This window comes from Sardina pilchardus, chromosome 4, assembly GCF_963854185.1.
Source record: "Sardina pilchardus chromosome 4, fSarPil1.1, whole genome shotgun sequence".
In the NCBI taxonomy this organism is placed as follows: domain Eukaryota; kingdom Metazoa; phylum Chordata; class Actinopteri; order Clupeiformes; family Clupeidae; genus Sardina; species Sardina pilchardus.
This window is the reverse complement of record NC_084997.1, coordinates 15,966,184-15,984,759: the sequence shown is the minus strand read 5'-3', so window position 1 is coordinate 15,984,759 and position 18,576 is coordinate 15,966,184. Positions and strand designations below refer to the sequence as shown.

The 18,576-nt window shown below is 39.9% G+C and overlaps 2 protein-coding genes across 2 annotated transcripts; both read left to right on the top strand.

Annotated features, from left to right (window-relative positions):
* Window positions 1-2,001: 2,001 nt before the first annotated feature.
* On the top strand, window positions 2,002-2,881 carry LOC134078407 (gamma-crystallin M3-like). Its single transcript, XM_062534344.1, has 3 exons — window positions 2,002-2,040; window positions 2,243-2,485; window positions 2,606-2,881. The coding sequence occupies exons 1-3, from the start codon at window positions 2,032-2,034 to the stop codon at window positions 2,879-2,881; spliced, it is 528 nt and encodes a 175-aa protein (XP_062390328.1). The 5' UTR covers window positions 2,002-2,031.
* A 4,935-nt stretch (window positions 2,882-7,816) lies between these two features.
* Window positions 7,817-8,542, top strand: LOC134077901 (gamma-crystallin M3-like). The gene is made up of 3 exons (XM_062533542.1): window positions 7,817-7,825; window positions 7,914-8,156; window positions 8,264-8,542. The coding sequence occupies exons 1-3, from the start codon at window positions 7,817-7,819 to the stop codon at window positions 8,540-8,542; spliced, it is 531 nt and encodes a 176-aa protein (XP_062389526.1).
* The last annotated feature ends 10,034 nt before the right edge of the window (window positions 8,543-18,576 follow it).

Sequence of the window (18,576 nt, the reverse complement as noted above, 5' to 3'; positions counted from 1 at the left end):
CAGAATTTTTGCTATCTGCATTTCAGAGATTAGTATTTATGTGTAACCTCTTTTGCCTTCCTCAGCCCCGCCCTCGCCTGCCCTGAACTCGAACCCACAAACAGCAGCTCAGATCGGAAGTCGAGTATCATATTCGTATTTATCCATATGTAGCCAGCTTGATTGCTGGAATCGAGCTGGCTACATACGGCACATAAGGATCTGATGTTGTTTTTGTCCCTCAATGTGTCATACTAAATAAGGAATTATATGAACTTCACAATGCTGTGTTCTTTTTTTCCCCAGTTAGGGTCAAATAGCGATGGGAGAAAATCAAGTGATGTTATCATAATGAGTTTGTACTCCAATAGTTACAGTATGTGTCAGTGTGTCACCTAGAAGCTCTTCACACTGATTTATTTCAGTCATACCCTAATGTACCTCTTACAGATTCCACTATTAGTTTTTCTCAGTCGCTTTGGTACATTTCTCAGATCAGAATTGAAATTCTCAAAACTATCCGTTCAATCTTCATATCACTGTGTCACTTGTGAATATCAAAAAAGCAGTTTCTCATATCTTTGAACATTTTGCAAATGTTTTGGTACATCCATGCCAATTATTGTGCATAATTCTCTGCTGAATAGTCTCACCCTCACAGCATTTAGCCATTAGTTCATAGCATAAGTCTTTACATGCAGAATGGTTGAACATGTTGTCATTTGTGCCCCAAAAGACAGGAACGTCAGGAGGCGTAGGAAGACTGCACTGTAATTCCTACAGGACTGCATGTACAGTTTTCCCTAAAGAGATTGTCCTGTGGTCACATTCCTACTTTTTTTCTTTTCCCGTTGTACTATGCAGTGCTGTCTCTTCCTTTCTGTATTGCAATGACAGGGTCTGTCAAGAAATTACAGTAAAAAAAACAGTAAAAGTGTAAATGTGAATCTTGTCGATCAAACTCCCACATACACTAAGGTGTAACTTACAATTTACAAACATTGTCATAAAAATGTTAGCCATAGTTTACATCAGAACATCCTTCCAGAGTACACTGTTATACTGACATGACTAAGCCATTTGACTGTCTTATCCGTACACAATGACACAAGGACTTGTCATTCTGATGCACTGACATGTTAATTGAAACAGATATTTAGTTTTGAGATATGAACTAAGGATTTTGACTTTCGCAGGTAATCCATGGTGTTTTGCTATTTGTAGGCTACAAATAGTTTTGAGAAATGCACTTACTGTTTTGCAAATCTCAAGCATGATTCGAGAAATGTACCAAAGCAACTGAGAAAAACTTCGAAAGGACAAATCCAGATCATAAATCATTTAGAAATGGTTTACACCTTCTCTGTTGTGAAAAGTAGAGAAATTATAAATGACAAATCCGTAGTTGTGGTTAAGATTGTGAAGAATAATTCAATTTGATTGTTTTATAGCATGTACCTGAAAAATAGCCAGGAGCTGTCTGGAGGTGTTGATAAACATATTAAATGTAATATACTGACTAACTAAGTATTTAGCCTTCTCTAACCATGTGTGTAATTCTATTTATATGTTCTCTACAATAGAAAAGTGATTGCCTTTAAAACCAAAAGCAAGTACTCATCTTCTCACAAATTATTAAATGTAATGAATCTTACATGAACAACCTTAGTAGCTGAAGTATATGCTAGCCATTACTTGTCAATATTTACATTTTGTTCTAACGTATCTATGCTCTGATACAGAAAGTATAGATAGATAGATAGTTTGAAAGAGATATAACATAATACATTTACAATTCAACTATTACTTAACTCAAATGGTCCTGAGAACTCAGAACAGAAGGGCACACAGTCAAAAAATAACAAAACCTTTAGAACTGTCCCTGCAGGACAAGTTTCAATGTGTTGTTGCTGGGTCAGGATTTTACATACAATGGCAAACATGTTCTTTACGTTGGTCAGGTATAAAAGTAAGGGTTAAACCGTCAGGATGTCAGTGCATCACTCGTGAACGCTCAGTACTGGGACACAGTCATCTCCATCAACCATCAACATGGGAAAGGTATGTAACACCAAAGGCCATAACGTACACATCTCTGACAATCCAAACTCAGAACTTCTTATTTTTTATCTATGACCTGTTGGTTAAAGGTTATTGATACTAATATCAGGTTCCGTCTACACTTAAACTATACTTTAACAGATTTATCTTTGTATTCTTTTATTAAGCTTATTACATTTATTTGTAATCACTATGATTTCAGATCGTCTTCTTCGAGAACAAGAACTTCCAGGGTCGCTCCTATGAGTGCATGGGAGACTGCTCTGACATGCACTCTCATCTCAGCCGCTGCCAATCCTGCAGGGTGGAGAGCGGCTGCTTCATGGTCTACGACCGTCCCAACTTCATGGGTAACCAGTATTTGATGAAGAGGGGCGAGTACTCCGACTACATGCACATGATGGGCATGAGCGACTGCATCAGATCCTGCCGCAGCATCCCCATGGTAATGGGTTTTTTTTTTACATTTTAAATCAATATTTAGTATTTAGTCTATTCTGTCCACTCAATATATAATTGAATGTAGTAGGTAATAACTAATAAATATCATCCTTCTCCAATACAGCACAGAGGCCAGTACAGAATGAGGATCTACGAGAGGGAGAACTACGGTGGTCAGATGCACGAGATGATGGACGACTGTGACTCCATCATGGACCGTTACCGCATGTCCGACTGCCAGTCCTGCAATGTTATGGATGGCCACTGGCTCATGTATGAGCAGCCCCACTTCAGAGGCAGAATGATGTACATGAGGCCTGGCGAGTACAGAAGCTTCAGGGAGATGGGAATGAACAACATGAGGTTCATGAGCATGAGGCGTATCATGGATATGATGTAAATGTTTATCTATTTCATTCTTTCTGGGTTGAACAATGGGTCTAATAATGACTCAAATAAAATCTTATCCTTTTTACAATCAGGGATGTCTGATATCTTTTTGAAGCAGTCTATATCTTTTTTCCTGTTTTCCTACATCACACTCCCTAACACTCAATACCTGAAAATAACAATTCATACATATTCCTCAATCTGCTGACACCATTTTTGTCTAGGGTATGTCTGCCCTTTGATCAGTAGACAGTCTTCAACTAACAACAGAAGACAGCAACACCACCTATTGGAATATTACAATACTACAACTTATGTACAGTATGGCATGTGTTTCCACAGGTAGTTTGCTGAAAGAACAAAACTTTAAGACTAATGTATCCATGGCATCAAGATCTGGAAGTTCTGGGTTGACAATTGTACAGCAGTTAACTTAAGTATGGCCAAATGTGAGACAAAGGGCTTATAAATGTTGAGAGGAAGGGCTATCTTGAGTTGGGTTATACGTGCTAAAATCAGACAACAAGTCTATGACTGCACCTCAAAGAGCCCATCTGAAAAACTCGATGAGTTATCTTACAGGCAGGAGTTGGAGCAGCTGGTCCAGTGGTGCAGTCCGAACCACCTGGAGCTTAACCCCAAGAAGACTGTGGAGATGACAGTGGACTTTAGAAGCGCCCTGGGATCATCTATTTCACAGGATCTAAAATTGTCTCCGCACACTGATGCTATCCAGAAAAAGGCCCAGCAGAGATTATACTTCCTGAGACCGCTAAGGAAGTTTAATCTGCCTAAGGAGCTGCTGATCACTTTCTACTCAGCCATCATTCAGCCTGTCATCTGCACCTCCATCACTGTCTGGTTTGGGTCAGCCACCAAACGGGACAGGGCCAGACTGCAAAGGACAATTTGGGCTGCAGAGAGGATCATTGGAGCTGAACTCCCTCCATCCAGGACCTGTACTGGTCCAGGGTGTTCATCTACCTCATGTGCACTTCATTCTGCACTATTTATTTTCACATTATCATTGCAATAAACTGCCTTACGGTATTCTATATGTATAATAAATCTTAAATATTGCATTATCCCCACCTTCTTTTCAATTGTATAATGCATCTTGCATGTGCCTGTTGAGGTGTCCCCCCAAGGTCATGGGAAGGCTTACTGGAGCTCTGGTTGTACTACAATGATTAAACCATGAAGATAAGCAATTCAGTATACTTTGAAAATGACGTGATGACGTGAAAAAAGCATCCCTGATGATCAGACAGTGCAACCTGATGCGCCACTGAAGTTAGACACAGGAAAAAGAAATACTGCGAAATAATAACGCAAATAAAGGAGGCAAAAAAAGTTATAACATAACATTCCGTTTTGGTCAAAAATGAAGACATATTTTAGCATAGTTTTTATTTTGTAAACCACTTTTAGTCTCATTTTAATCGTCAACAATATTGCATTGATATTAGTGATGCTCCGATCGATCGGCCGCCGATCATGATCGGCCGATATTGGCTAAAAATGCCTTGATCGGTGAAGCCCAAAAGCGCCGATCAAAAAAGCCGATCGTGTGACCTAAATTACTTGCGTGACTTTTTTCCACCTCCAGGCGCGGCGCACAGGCACACAACAGTAGCCTAGAGTAGAGGAGCTTGCAGTGACAAACATGAGTAGGCTAAAGGTTCAGTGTAAAATACCATTTGCAATGTATGTCGTGCTGAAATCCCTCGAGGTGGAAGCCACCAACGAAGTTTTAACACCACTGACGGACAACTGAATATGTCGGGTATGAGAAACTAAACCAGCCAACTTCCCCACCCTTGAATCAGCCGACTGTAGGCCTACTAACCATAGGGATAATAAGAGATGGAAAGACATCACGTTCAGAATTAATTTGCCTCCACGAACAACCTCGTTGTGGAGGATAAAGCCCTCCTTATACAGTAGTTACGATTTTGCAAATATTTGTAGCCTAAAAGATTTTTGAAAGACAGTCAGACTCTCACATCTAAAACAAGACAAATCACAGAGTTTTAAGTCACAAACTAGTCACAGACTATGCAGACAGGCGATAATATCAGACATGTTTGATATTGTCGTAACGGCAAAACTAGAAAAAGACTCCGACTGGCTTACAACCGCTAATGGACACCTTACAACGAGTTTACGGGAGCGCGCCGCGCCATGATTTCTGTCCCGACTTTGGATATTTATTCGCCGACATGGCAACATCGTGCAATGTAAGTCGGCCCTAACCTGCCTTGATCCACGATATGACCCCGCAGGCATGAAATACTAATGTGTATCTCCCCGTGTTACCAAACAGTGTAGCCTACATTGACAAGCTGAAGAATAGAGTAATAGCTTCCCAAGCGCAGACGCCTGTCCAATGTCCCTGCTAGCTTAACAGTGCACTTTATTGACTCAAACTGGTGGCATTTAACGGCATGTTTCAATCATGGGGGATTCCAAAAGAAAAAAGGCTTGCAATTTATTGCTTACAGTAGCTTAAATTGTTTCTTTTTTGGGGATTTGGAACAGAGAAAAAGCCATAGTTTTGCACTTTGTGGCAGTAGGTTTTGATGTAACACGTTTTTCATCTAATGTAGTCAGTGTATTTAAAGGCTGTACTTTTCAAGTAGCCTAGGCAATGTAATTTGGACCCATCCCATTTAGGTGATGTGTGTTGGTCTGCCTGACCCCCTCCTTGTATGAAATCATTTTATGTCTCGCTGCATATTTGGAAGAGATGGCCAAAGTTATTTACAGTAATTTTCCAAATACAAATCGATAAATGGTTGTTCTTCAACATCTTGACTAGCCTATAGGACTACTGTCTTCTATGCCACTTACATTAATTCATAGTTAGTTCAATTTCTACAAATGATGCAAACTCTATTAGACTATTGTTAAAAGACTCTCATTCCCCTGCCATTCTGTGATCGGCAGTGATCGGCAATCGGCCGATCATGATTTTGGTGATCGGTAATCGGTGATCGGCCCCAAAAATGCTGATCGGAGCATCTCTAATTGATATTGATATTTTTAAATTGAATTATAGTCATCGTCACAAACCTCTGCATTTACGTCTCGTCTCGTCTCGTCTCGTCTCGTCTTCCTCGCATGACACCTTGTCCTAGTTGTAAGCGACTGTGCGACTGTTGCGTTGCGCCGGATAGTTTGCGTCCACATTGTATCTGTTAACAATCTTTAATGAACCTTTGTTACGTCGAGAAAAAGTTAGTGTCAAGGTGACGCAATGCGACTAAAATAGAAACGGACAGAGCAACAAAACAGGGTTGAAAAAGTTGCATAGCAAAGCAACTTGTCGCAACTTGTCGCATTCAGTCAGGACATTCCAATTGAAAATACAGCGATGGAACTGATTTTGTTGCACGCATTCAGTCGCGTCGCTTGCAGTTAGGACACGGTGTAAGTCTACCGTCCTGTTCAGAGTCTATAGCAACCATCAGAGTCTATAGCAACCTTGATGAGACTGACAAGATAATGCAATCGTAGTTGAAATACTCTAAGACCGCAAAGAAAACAAGGTAGTGTCAAAAAAGCAAAAAAAAGTTTTTGGTGAAACCAACCTATATTGTACTGCCGATTACTAAAGACCCAGATCAAAGAAGAAAGTCTACTCTTTCTATTGGTAGTTTCGGTGTTTAGTCATAGAACTCACTGTTCTGTGGATCTTGGAAAATCAGTCAAAATGCTGTAAAGCACTTGACAGTATATGGGGCTCCCTGCACTGAAAATGGCTGGCAGCCAATGAGTTAATTGCATTTATGTTTTTTAACACATAGTGTATTTCAAAATCTGCAGCTATTAACGGGCTGAAAATCCAAGAGTGATGATATGACTACGCGGAGTCTAAGTGCTCCCAAGAGCTATACCATACAGAATAGTTATCCTTTTTACCTGCTTAGAAAAGTGTCACGTTTTATTTTGTGTCACCTTTCTTTGGTTGTGTAACTACTCGTGTAACTATATTTAAAGGGGAACTATGCAGGTTTGGCGATTTTTTGGTTTTCGTTTTCACTCATTTTACACTGGCAGGTTTCTCTGCAGAGCTTCCCCAACAGCTTTAGCGTGTATATTTTACAACACTCTTCAATAGGTCAGTCTGCTTTTTCATGAGTGATACACGAGACTTCACATCACACTTCCTAGACCAAGGGTGCGACCTGAGGGCTCCTGAAATTGCAAGCGTGGTTCTACCGCTACAGATCTCTAGGGCGGGCGAAAAAAAACATTGTTCGACTGGTAATGACTCATTTACGTAATCATGTATAACAGTATGAAACGAATTGATTAACTGAAAAATGTTGCATAGTGTACCTTTAAGTAGGGAAAACGTGGAGGTGTCTGGTCACCTCTAGGCTCTAACTTAATCTCTGTTTGGATGCTAATGAATGAACTGGGCTAGCTCAGTGCTTTCAAAGTGGTGCCGCACGCCAAAGCCACTGAGCGCACACACTGAGACGTGAGAGGTATGTATCAACTCGTCTTAATTATGGGAATAATGTAGTTTAATATGAAGAAAAACAGTGGAGTGTTCATTTAAAGATGTTGTATCACATCTTTAATTTAATGTAAACTTCTTGATATATACCAGCAGCACTATAAGGTGTAGGCTACTTTATACCTAACTGGATAAAGAATATCTAACACAGATTTCTTGTCTTTGAACAGTTGTTACCATTACAGGAACCCCATTTTCTATTTCATGGGAACATTCCAGTCATCATGTACATGAAATTATGACAAAGGCATCTCCACTGTAAAGAGCTCTATGTAGTGATGCTTGGTCAGGGGTTTAGAAACAATAGGAGGCCACATATTATCTATGTTCAGTCACATATATAAGGAAGGGTTAAACCAGCTAGGACAGTGCAGTGCCATCAGTTCAGTATTGGGGGAAACGCCTTAAACTACCATCATGGGCAGAGTAAGTATTTGGAAAAAAAAAGATTATTATTTTCAAAATAGAGCATTTGTGGCATATTTAATTCATACAATATTTACTATGATTATAGATCATCTTCTACGAGGACAGGAACTTCCAGGGTCGCTCCTATGAGTGCATGAGCGACTGTGCTGACATGAGCTCCATGCTCAGTCGCTGCCACTCCTGCAGGGTGGAGAGCGGTTGCTTCATGGTCTACGACCGCTCCAACTTCATGGGTAACCAGTACTTCATGAAGAGGGGCGAGTACTCCGACTACCAGCGCATGATGGGCATGAACGACAGCATCAGATCCTGCCGCATGATCCCCATGGTAATGTTTCTTGAATTTTAAATCAATATTTAGTCTATTCTGTCCACACAATATGTAATTGAGTGTAGTAGGTAATAACTACTAAATATCATCCCTCTCCAATACAGCACAGAGGACAGTTCAGAATGAAGATCTACGAGAGGGAGAACTACGGTGGTCAGAGTATGGAGCTGATGGACGACTGTGACTCCATCATGGACCGTTACCGCATGTCCGACTGCCAGTCCTGCAATGTCATGGATGGCCACTGGCTCATGTATGAGCAGCCCCACTTCAGAGGCAGAATGATGTACATGAGGCCTGGCGAGTACAGAAGCTTCAGGGAGATGGGAATGAACAACATGAGGTTCATGAGCATGAGGCGTATCATGGATTCCTGTATGTAAAAACTACAGAAAATGCACTGTTAAAAGGTTTGAATAAAACCTTTTGAAAAAGCAAAAACAGACTTCAATAAAGCTGCTTTTATATTAAAGGTGACATAGAATGGCAATCATTTTTGTCTTGGTTTTAATTAATTAGGAGAGGTTGTGCATAACCAAAGAGCTATCATGAATATGAGGCATGGTTGTGCCCTCCTTCATACGAAAATCTGTAACTTCAAAATAGCCACCAAAAAATGGGCGAATTAGAACAAAGCCTACTTGTGATGTCAAATATCGCAAAGCCATTGAAGTTCAATTGGGATTGCCAAAGAGGGCGCCATTTAAGGCCTATTCGGACAGGATTCGTTTTATGGGGTGACATCAGGTAAAGTAATAATTACAAGGGAATTTAGTCCCGTCCGGATGCGCCATGTCAGTAAACATAACGGAGTATGTCGGTGAAATTTACAGCCACTTTTACCTTCCATAAAACGGTCTGGAGAAATTACCTTAGGTAATATTAATCCCGTGTGAACGCGACCCTCTGTAAAGATGTCTGTAATATTTTGTCACATCCTGATTTGAAAACAATTCCACTATAGTCTGAATGAAAACCTAACATGCTGGGCAGCTTCTAATAGGACGTTAGCTAGTTTGCCTAATAGATTGATGTTGTTAGTCATTTCAAACTACTTATGGCATAACATAAAGATAACGTTTGCTAGTTTAACCAACTTGTGTAGTCTTTCAAATTCAACTGACGCAAAGTAACACGTGCATGGCGACGAAGATGTGACGGCAGAACGTAAACGTAGTTACTCCTCCCATGTCAAATAAAATGACAGAGATGTCTAGACCCGTCCGAATTGGACATTTACATTACAGAGGTCATATGATAAACCTGCATTACTCTACATCCCCCTGTAAAATAAGTCCTGTCCGAATAGACCTTTAGTCAAACGAACCATTTCAATACCCAGCCTAAATATAAGGTTTTAATTGGGCTTGTAAAATTGCTATTGAGTTTAATTTTTATTAATCAAAGTTGAATATATTCTATTGTAACATCAGAGAACACAGTACAATATTTGATTAATCCATTGTCCTCTTTAACTTTGTGTAGAAAAAAATGCAGTTGATGTGCAATGCTCAATATATTACAAAAAATACTGTAGAGGTTTAACCACTTACCTTTCTTACCACCTCTACATTTCTTCTCCAATAAGGACCAATCAATCACTTTTTGTATTAGGGTACCCCCTCACATTAGTGGACGAGGTTGCATGGTTTAGTATTTCGGAGAGGCCCCCCTTGTAGAAACATACAATAGGACCTAAATTCCTGCACAGTTAATTGTATTTTCACAAAACTGACAAAACTGCTCTTTCATGCACGGCCATTGTATCCCTAATGCGCACCAAATCCGCGGTCACACGTACACAGATGTGTTTAACATGGGGTTGAAAAGACATACAGTATGCGTAACACAACATCAGTCCAGATGGTGAGAAATTGACATTTTAGTGAAAAAATGTGCAGTTGTTTTTAGCACTGCATAATATGACAGCCTTGTGGTGCTGCATGTACTATCTGAAGAAAATGAAATCGCAAATCTCAACTTCTCTCTATCCCCTACTAAACCACAATTATTTATGCACTGTACCCTTGGTTGCTGAAATGATCGCTGAAACCTAGTCATATTCTCTACAAGGTCAGAAACATGTGTGCAATATCTGACTAAGACAATTCTGCAACAATAGACAAAGTATGGTTTGGGTGACACCTAAATGTACATCTGTATTTGTGTGTGTATATGTACTGTACCTCTGTGTACGTGTGTATGAAAAAACCTATATGACTACAATCAGGGCTGGACTGGGACCAAAAAACGGCCCGGGCATTTTTGGCCATAGTGGCCCACCATGATAATTTACACGATAAAACATATGTGCACACTGTTTTGTTTGTAAAAAATATTTAAGTAAACCGCAGTAGCCTGCATGGAAGCGAGTAGGCTAGCCTACCCTTGCTAAAAAAATATTAATTATTATTATACTCTCTCTCTCTCTCTCTCTCTCTCTCTCTCTCTCTCACACACACACACACACACACACACACACACACACACACACACACACACACACACACACACACACACACACACACACACACACTAGAGTGACCTTTAAACCAGCAAGGATGAGGTTGTGCACAAAACTCATGCTATTAAATGCTTCACTAAATAAAACCTGCTATAATTTATGTTGAGCATTTGCACAGTTTTAGCCAACAATTCACCTTGATACTATTTAGTGAAGATGTATAGGCTACACATCCCAAAACATTTTCATTGTTAATTCCATGGGCTATCACCATTCCTGTTTCATTCCATGCGTCTGACTGCATGTCTGTGTGTATGGGTGTCTGCTTGTCGCAAAGAAATGTGATAGTTTGCTTGTTGTACTGCGTCAAGATTGACAACAATTTCGACCAATCGTGACTGTCTTATGATTTCAGAAGGTTGATGGCGAGCCGACAACTCGTTAATTTAATGGGTATCGCAATTCAAATGCATGCGAGAGGGGTAGGCCTACACAGAAACCACACAAAAAGACGCGCTCACACTATAAAACTTTGTTTTGCTTAACTGGGTGCTGAATCCTACATAGTAGGCAGGTTAATACATCTAAAAGAAGCAAGGGGAAGAAGCAGTCGCAGATAAACTTTTAATTGTTCGTTGTGCGCCCAAAAAGTTCAGCCAACATTTCGGCTCCTTCTTACCTACCTCACAGTAGCTATTCTGACCTCCTCCTCAATCTGTCCCTGCTGGGTCACGTCTCTCACCTCTTCCTCCTCCTCCGAATCAATTTGAATAGCTACTCCTTCCTCTGTGTAACTCTGTTGAACACGCATGTGCCTCTCTAAAGCCTGCACTCGGTGCTGCTTCTGCACTGCTGCTATATGTCGACGGCCCTGTTTGAACTTGTGGTGGCAAACATTTCTGTAATTTTAGCACATTTTTGCTGCATCCACTTGTAGGCTTTAGCCTTTTACCTCGCAACTTCTCTGCGTCCCCCTTGCGCTTTTGTGGTTTGTCTTCGTACATTTTCATATACGGACGGTCTCAAACTCCGGTCGAACTCCAGTCAAGGGGGAGATGAGGCCGGGAGGGAGATAGGGAGGGCCCTGAGATTTCATTGGACTAGCCCAATGTCCATTAAGGCAGTCAACCAATGGGCCGCGATTCGCTGCCGTTGTGGCCGTACGCTATATAAATGAGCCTAATATTTTTTTTTTAAATTATTATTAAATTGACAGCCTCGGCCCAAATATGCGTCGGCCCACCGGGCATTGCCCGGTATGCCCTATGGCCAGTCCATGCCTGACTACAATGAGCTAGCACTAGCGGCGGTCCTAATAGTAACCATAAATAATAATAAAATGCTTACTGATTTATTCAAAGTTTTAAAAAACTGTTTGTTCAGCTCTTTGTTTATGATTGGTTGAATCCATTCCCTTCTCTGTCTCTTCAAGACATAACCATATGTCTTACTGAACAATCTGCACATTGGGGTAGATACTAGATACTGTATCTAATATCACACTGAAATGACGGTCTTGCTACTACTCCGATTAATGTATTCTTGCTCTCAAATGAAAGTTTGAACTGGCCTGTGTGTGTATTCATTCTAAAAAAGAAAGTGGTAGGCAACTTTATATGGAGTTATTTAGCAATGTAGGTCGCTACTTACAGTATACTGTATCTTATGTATTTGGCCAAAGCTAAACTATGGAGCTACTGTATGTGTACAGACGTTACAGTGTTAGAAAAGACATGTAGATGTTTACATTCCGCCAAAAGCTAGCGTAGTAGACGCGTTACAACAACTAGCTGATAGGATAACAGACATTGAGAAAACAAAGGAGATCAAGGTAGCTAAAAGAAACTACAGTGAGAAGCTAAATAATAGCCTATCAGCCAACAACCCTACAGCAGTTTGGAAGGGCCTGCAACAGGTCACAAATTACAAAAGACCATCCCCAAGCCCTGCAGAAAATCCCAGACTGGCTGACGACCTCAACGACTTCTACTGCAGGTTTGAAAAGCATCCATTATCACATCCATCACCTACAGTACAATAGGCCTAATCTTCACGCAGATCTTCAACCAGTCCCTGGAGTTGTGTGAAGTGCACTCCTGCTTTAAAAGCTCCACCATCATCCCATTCCCCCAAAAAATCACATAAATCCATCACAGGATTAAATGATTACAGGCCCGTTGACCTGACGTCTGTGGTCATGAAATGCTTCGAAAGACTGATGTTGTGCCATCTGAAGGACATAACAGGATCCCTGCTAGACCCCCTGCAGTTTGCCTACAGAGCAAATATTCAATCTTACAGTTGCAATATTGTTTCTTTACTTTGTACTGCATTGCACTATATTTATATCAAATCTTAAACCTCAGTATACGAAGAGAGAATGGTATCAGTACTGCACTATTCCCATTCTCTCTTCAATTGTATATTGCATCCTGCGTCTTGCCTGTGCCTGTTGGAGTGTCCACGGCCATGTTACTGTATACCTTGACAGGGACAGCAAGGCATAACAAGGCATAACATAACTTACTGCCCTTATTATAGTGCATGAAAATGCACTATACTGTTCTTCCAAAGTCTCCTTATTTTTCTTCTAACGCATGCAATTCAGCTTCAACCGATTAACGCAGAAACTCCATTCAAACTATGTTGCATAGGTCTTACTTACGCAATGTGTGCTTTGTATTTTTCAACTTTGTAACTTTTATACTTTTTAAACTATTAGTTAAAAACTATTCGGTTGTTAAGTCCGACGTCACGGACCCAGCAGCTATTTTGTGAAAAGACGTTTATTAGCGCAGCCAGACGGGTTTTGCTACTTGTAAACTTTGTCATCACCACCTTCGTTTTAGCGGTTTTAAAACAAAATCGCTAAACTTTAACAAAGTAATCACTGTAGCTATGCAGCCAGATATATGAATGGGTAACGTCCAGGCTTCCGCGAAAAATATAGATTTGATTAGGTAGAGGCAACAAGTCCGTATAAGATGAAAATTGTCTTAAAGGCTAGTCAGAATAGCGGAAAATAATAGTTTATTTTACTGTCTATGGAGAATAACATGAGAGTTTGAGAGCCGTTGGACCCGGAAAACTATTTATTATCCCATTATTACATCATCACTTAATAACCGAATTACAATTTCCCCCATAGACTTAACATTGCTCATTATGACATCACGGCAGCAATTAGAATCTTATGCCAGGTGGCCGGCCACCTGGGCACCAACTGTCAGTTTCTCTGGCTTTAAACATACGGGACATTCCATAATTAGAGGACATTTTGGCATTTACACTTCTTAAAAATAGATCTTCAATTTTAACATGGTATGTTGAATATTTAAGAAATATGGGTCATAAACTACTAAATGATATGATTTGTTGATTCAGAATGCTGCAGCACGACTGGTCTTCAATCAGCCAAAGAGGACACATGTAACCCCTCTCCTAGTTACTCTCCACTGGCTCCCTATAGTAGCCAGAATTAAATTTAAATCCCTCACTCTGGCCTATAGGACACTGACTGGATCTGCTCCCAGCTACTTCAGTTCTTTAATCACGATGTACATTCCCAACCGCCCATTGCGATCTTCTGAGGAGCGTCTGTTATGTCGACCAACCATACATGCTAGGTCAAATTGTAGATCCTATTCTTCAGTGGTTCCGTGTTGGTGGAATGAGTTGCCCAGTGCTCTCCGTTCCAGCAACAGCTTTGGATCTTTTAAGAGGGGTCTTAAGGCATATTTATTTAATATGCACTTAGTCCTTTGAGTTTGTGATGTGTTATGGTTTGTATAATAGTATTGTTTTGTTATAATTTGTCTATTGATAGAATTTGAAATTTATTTTGCTATTGTCCTTAAATTTAGCCATACCATGCTTTAGTTATTATTATTATATATAATTAACTGAGTGACTTATTTGATTGCTATTCTCATTTCACTGTTTTATTTCTCATTAGGTTAGTGCTTAAAATTATTGTTTTACTGATAATATTACTATTCTCCCTAGTTTGTAATTGTTCACTGTTAATTTAATTTGTATTGTTATTTATTTGTATGTCGCTTTGGACAAAGGCGTCTGCTAAATAACCATAGCCATAGCCATAGCCATAGCCATAGCCATAGCCATAGCCATAGCCATTTGTCAAGCTCAGCCATCGACGGTACCTTTTCCACCACATATGTTTTATTTGCTATGTGTATACTGTATGTCCGCGCAACCCTGTTACTAACATATTAGGCCTATATCTTGGAAATAATCACAACAATCTTACCAAAATTAGTTTATTTTCAAATGTTATTGGATCTGAACATGTATTGTGGCACACTATGCAGTGATGATGCTGTTCTAACAGAAGAAACATAGAGATTCCGGCTATTTATTTTAAATGTCTAAAATATGTAAATATTTTAATAATATTAAGTAAATTCTTGTCCAAATATATGAAATTACACAAATAAATTCATTTTTATTATTTAACTAAACATATTTATCCACAAACACCCTGCTAACTATGATAATAACCATGTTATTTCATTTCAGTAACAGGGTTGCAAGTAACAGGGTTGCGAAACCAGTGCTAATACAGCCTCTAGCTAATGAACAAAGGCTAGCAGGTTGATTTTGCTATTTTGCCAAGGTCAAGGACCAATGTAGTTGTACAAATTTAGAAAATAAAAATTGAAATTATTCAACGTTATTCTTCAAATATGGGTAACAGGGTTGAGTGGTTTAGCTTGACGGACTCGGTTAACAAAGACAAATTTGAAAAAATATCAAAAATGCAAGAGGGCACACACCTTTGGTCTACCCATGGATTTTCAAAATGCTTGGATGATGTAATTTCCTGTTTGTAATATGACATAATATTTTAACCCTTCATCAGCCAGGCAAAAATGCTATGGGTAACAGGGTTGCGTGCACTTTTAAGGACACAACGTCATACAATAAATACTATTCAAAATACGTTTTATCCTATTTTTTTGTTTTTTTCAGGTACAATAAATTCATGTAATGAAAATAAAACTGAAGACAATTAATTCAAGACTTCTTTTAGATATTGAAAATGATGTTAAAGTTTGTCACCTGGAGGCGTGGACAAGAGAAAAACCTCGTTTTTGGGGGTATTTTACACCTATTAAGTATGTTTAAACCCGTAAAGACACAATTTTCCCCTGCAAAATTAGTATATGTTGCTTTAGGACTGATTGACAAAATATGTGATATATTTCATTGTTTTGGACTTAGGTATTTTAAATGTCAGTAGGGGACAGCAAATGTCCTCTAATTCTGGAATGTCCCATACAGTCTCTCAGAAGACTACATATCCTGTTAACCAGTGTTCGAATTACCCCTCCAGCTTCGGGGAGTTTTTGTAAAAATGACCATTGACGTCACAATATTGCCCAGTGTACAGCAGTGGCGGCTGGTGGTTTCAGAATTAACGGAGGAAGGTGTGTGCATGGGGGGGGGGGGGGGGGGGGGGGGTCTTTCAGAGAGGGAAGTTGTTAAGCCCACATTATGGTTATGGATATGATTTAATGCCAAAGTAAGTAAATTAGAATTAATAAATACAATTATTTGTACCCCAGCTTGTTAGTATACTTTTAGTATCCTGTACTGAGTCTGTTTTATACCCCTTTACTGCAAGACATAATTCATGCACTGAAAATGTGGAAGGACTTTTATTTTTACATTTCTTATAGTTTTCAGCCGATTGATAACGTGAATTGTGAGCAGCTGGGTAGAAGTGTCAAACTTCTAAAGCAAAGTTTCTTATCCGTCTTTCTGCCGTTCTGACCCTGTTTGTAAGTCCAGTGAGTGACACAAAGTTGGATGCTCAATCAAACGTTTGATTTATTAACAACTAAGCAACTGAAATGATTAAGTTAATTAAGTTCATTTTCGATCCACATACTCGACTTTCCTGCAGCATGCCAACTGATGTGTACAGTTATCCTGCATTTCTGATTGGATATTAGCAGCATGAGCTCCACTGATTGGTTCATTGACGGAGACACTTCCGCGGAGGATCTTCCTCCCTTCGGCCATTCACTTGAATGGTATCCATGAGCCGCGGGGGTCTGGAGAGTTTATAATGGGTGCTAATGGGGGTCTTGAGGAGGAAGATCCTCTGTGCAGTAATTTTCAATTGCGATAGGGGTCGCTTTCACAAATTTGACTAATTTCAGTAACATTGAGTTTGAAACGCAATTAGTTCTATGTTGTTTTAGTTAGGAAGTTGGTTAAATATATGTATATTTTATTATTAATTTCCCTGAAAAGTTTAGGGAGGATTGTTCTCCCTTTCCTCAATGGACGAGCCTCCTCTGGTGTACAGTAGGCCTATGTTCATACCTACATCACTACACACTTACGGTGTGTAACCAACATTCGTGGTAACTGCATACAATGCCTATGCCAGGTGGCTAATTCTGAAGAAAAATATTGCTAACAAATGCAGCAGCAAGCAGCACCAACTTACTTAATAAGACAGGATTAAGGAAGCATTTTTGCAAATTTATTCACGTGACCTGCGGGTTAAGGCAGCGACGCGCTGAATGATTGCATGCAGATTTAAAACTTTTATACGCTCATTCAGAACATATTCGTGACCAGAGATTTACAGACAAGTTAATTGTAGACAGGCGAAGACAGACATATTTTGATCTCAAACAAGCTTTAGCCTACATTGGTGCCGCCTGCGCGCGTGTGTGAGATGAGAGTGGGAGAGAGAGGCATGTTACAGTGACCAGAGGGATGTGAATGTAGCGATACTCTTATAAAGATCACAAAATAAATCCTCGGATCCAAACCGCTGTGCAAATTATTAACCTGCTGCTGTTGTGAAGGAGAGAGGGAGTTAACCCGAGTCAATTCAAGTACCTCGGCCCTGGAGCAGCCAGCCAAATATACAGTCTCCCCTGAGATCTCAAACTACGTCCTGAGACAACGCAGGAAAAGTTAACGTTGGGCTCCGTACAGTACAGCCTAGGCTACTCGAGTTAATGCGTTGTCAACTCGTCTTTCATGCTGCGCCGAAACAAGCCGTTTTTCTTTAACAGACGCTTCAGTTTTCATGCTTATAATCACATTGTGTCTCACAGACAAATCCACTAGTACTGTATATTGTTGTATGTGAGCCCCAGGTTAAAGTAAAAACCTAATAATGTCCAGATTATCCACGAGATGAGTTTTAGCTGAACTGCACTCCAAGTAAACCTGGATGATAGCCTATCCAAAGTTGACAGGAACGACAGGGACACTGGCATGGCCTAGGGAACCAGACAGTGAGGGAGGACGGAGGCGTGATAAGTTTAAACAATCATTTGCGGTTTAACCAAATCACAAAGAAATAATACATTAACAAAAACTAAACTAATGTATAGGCTACAGTCTAGGTAGCGATCAGTATGCAGTGGTGAGGTGCGCGCTTATGTTGCGTGTGGGTAGGCTAATGCAGTGTGTGCGTGTTAGCGCAGAAATGGAACAGTCCACTGAAGGGGTGTGTGAAATCGTATGCCACTAGATTACTCCTAGTACGTTGAGAAATATTAAATAACTAGAGATGTTTTTTCAACACTTAATTTTAATAATATATTAAGTATTTCAGGACCCCCCCAAAGTTTTGGTCCCATTTGGGGGGGTCCAAGTCACGTTCGGGGGGGTCTGACCCCCCCGATCACCCCCGTAATTCGAACCCTTCTGTTAACTGTTTCCTCTGTCCACAACTGTTTCAAAATAAAAGTCCTCACTGCAATAATACACTATTAAATCATTTAACCATTGAAACTACTCAACTATTGAACTGTTCAACCATTCCAACCGTCAGTTATCATCCACTTTGCCTCCAGTCAACTACATGAAACCTCCATGTACCTAGCAACCAACATAGCAACCATTAAAATTAAGTGTTTATGACCGTTTCCGTAGCAACCATCATGATTATACTGCAGT

Excerpts from the sequence above, each read along its gene's own strand:
- LOC134078407 (XM_062534344.1), top strand. Across the intron at positions 2,486-2,605 it reads CCTGCCGCAGCATCCCCATG|CACAGAGGCCAGTACAGAAT; the intron begins GTAATGGGTTTT and ends TCTCCAATACAG.
- LOC134077901 (XM_062533542.1), top strand. Across the intron at positions 8,157-8,263 it reads CCTGCCGCATGATCCCCATG|CACAGAGGACAGTTCAGAAT; the intron begins GTAATGTTTCTT and ends TCTCCAATACAG.